The sequence below is a fragment of the Penaeus monodon genome, chromosome 15 (genome assembly GCF_015228065.2).
Source record: "Penaeus monodon isolate SGIC_2016 chromosome 15, NSTDA_Pmon_1, whole genome shotgun sequence".
Classification (NCBI taxonomy): Eukaryota; Metazoa; Arthropoda; class Malacostraca; order Decapoda; family Penaeidae; genus Penaeus; species Penaeus monodon.
In genome coordinates, this window is record NC_051400.1 from 38,306,930 (window position 1) to 38,307,813 (window position 884).

The 884-nt window shown below is 55.0% G+C and overlaps 1 protein-coding gene across 1 annotated transcript; it reads right to left on the reverse strand.

Annotated features, from left to right (window-relative positions):
* Positions 1-114: 114 nt before the first annotated feature.
* LOC119582358 (transient receptor potential protein-like) lies at positions 115-837 on the reverse strand. The gene is made up of 2 exons (XM_037930573.1): positions 806-837; positions 115-466 (listed from the first exon to the last, which is right to left on the reverse strand). The coding sequence occupies exons 1-2, from the start codon at positions 835-837 to the stop codon at positions 115-117; spliced, it is 384 nt and encodes a 127-aa protein (XP_037786501.1).
* Between the last annotated feature and the right edge of the window lie 47 nt (positions 838-884).

The window sequence follows — 884 nt, forward strand, 5'->3', positions numbered from 1 at the left end:
CCATCCATCCCCTCGAAAATTTCCTCCAAAACCGTCGCCTCCCCGCCCTCAACACCCAAAGGACCTTCCCCCCCATGACCCCTTTTCGCGGTTTCGCCCCACTTTAAGGGCAGGTCATCTGGTTGCCTGGTCTTCTGGTTGCCTGTCTTCTGGTTGCCTGGTCTTCTGGTTGCCTGGTCTTCTGGTTGCCAGGTCTTCTGGTTGCCTGGTCTTCTGGTTGCCTGGTCTTCTGGTTGCCTGGTCTTCTGGTTGCCTTGTCTTCTGGTTACCTGGTCTTCTGGTTGCCTGGTCTTCTGGTTGCCTGGTCTTCTGGTTGCCTGGTCTTCTGGTTGCCTGGTCTTCTGGTTGCCTGGTCTTCTGGTTGCCTGGTCTTCTGGTTGCCTGGTCTTCTGGTTGCCTGGTCTTCTGGTTGCCTGGTCTTCTGGTTGCCTGGTCTTCTGGTTGCCTGGTCTTGTGATCACCTGGTCTTGTGATCACCTGGTCTTGTGATCACCTGGTCTTGTGATCACCTGGTCTTGTGATCACCTGGTCTTCTGGTTGCCTGGTCACCTGGTCACTTGGTCTTCTGGTTACCTGGTCTTGTGATCACCTGGTCTTCTGGTTACCTGGTCTTGTGATCACCTGGTCTTCTGGTTGCCTGGTCACCTGGTCACTTGGTCTTCTGGTTACCTGGTCTTGTGATCACCTGGTCTTCTGGTTGCCTGGTCTTGTGATCACCTGCTCTTCTGGTTGCCTGGTCACCTGGTCACCTCGTCTTCTGGTTACCTGGTCTTGTGATCACCTGGTCTTCTGGTTGCCTGGTCACCTGGTCTTGTGATCACCTGGTCTTGTGGTCATCTGGTCTTCCTCGTGATACGCCTCCACCTCGGACTGGCAGGTGGATG

What these genes read in the sequence shown, in the direction of transcription:
- LOC119582358 (XM_037930573.1), bottom strand. Translation starts at nt 837, where the DNA reads ATGACCACAAGACCAGGTGATCACAAGACCAG. An exon ending in CCAGGTGATCACAAGACCAG is followed by an intron (nt 467 to 805) that starts GTGACCAGGCAA and finishes GGTGATCACAAG; the next exon opens with ACCAGGTGATCACAAGACCA.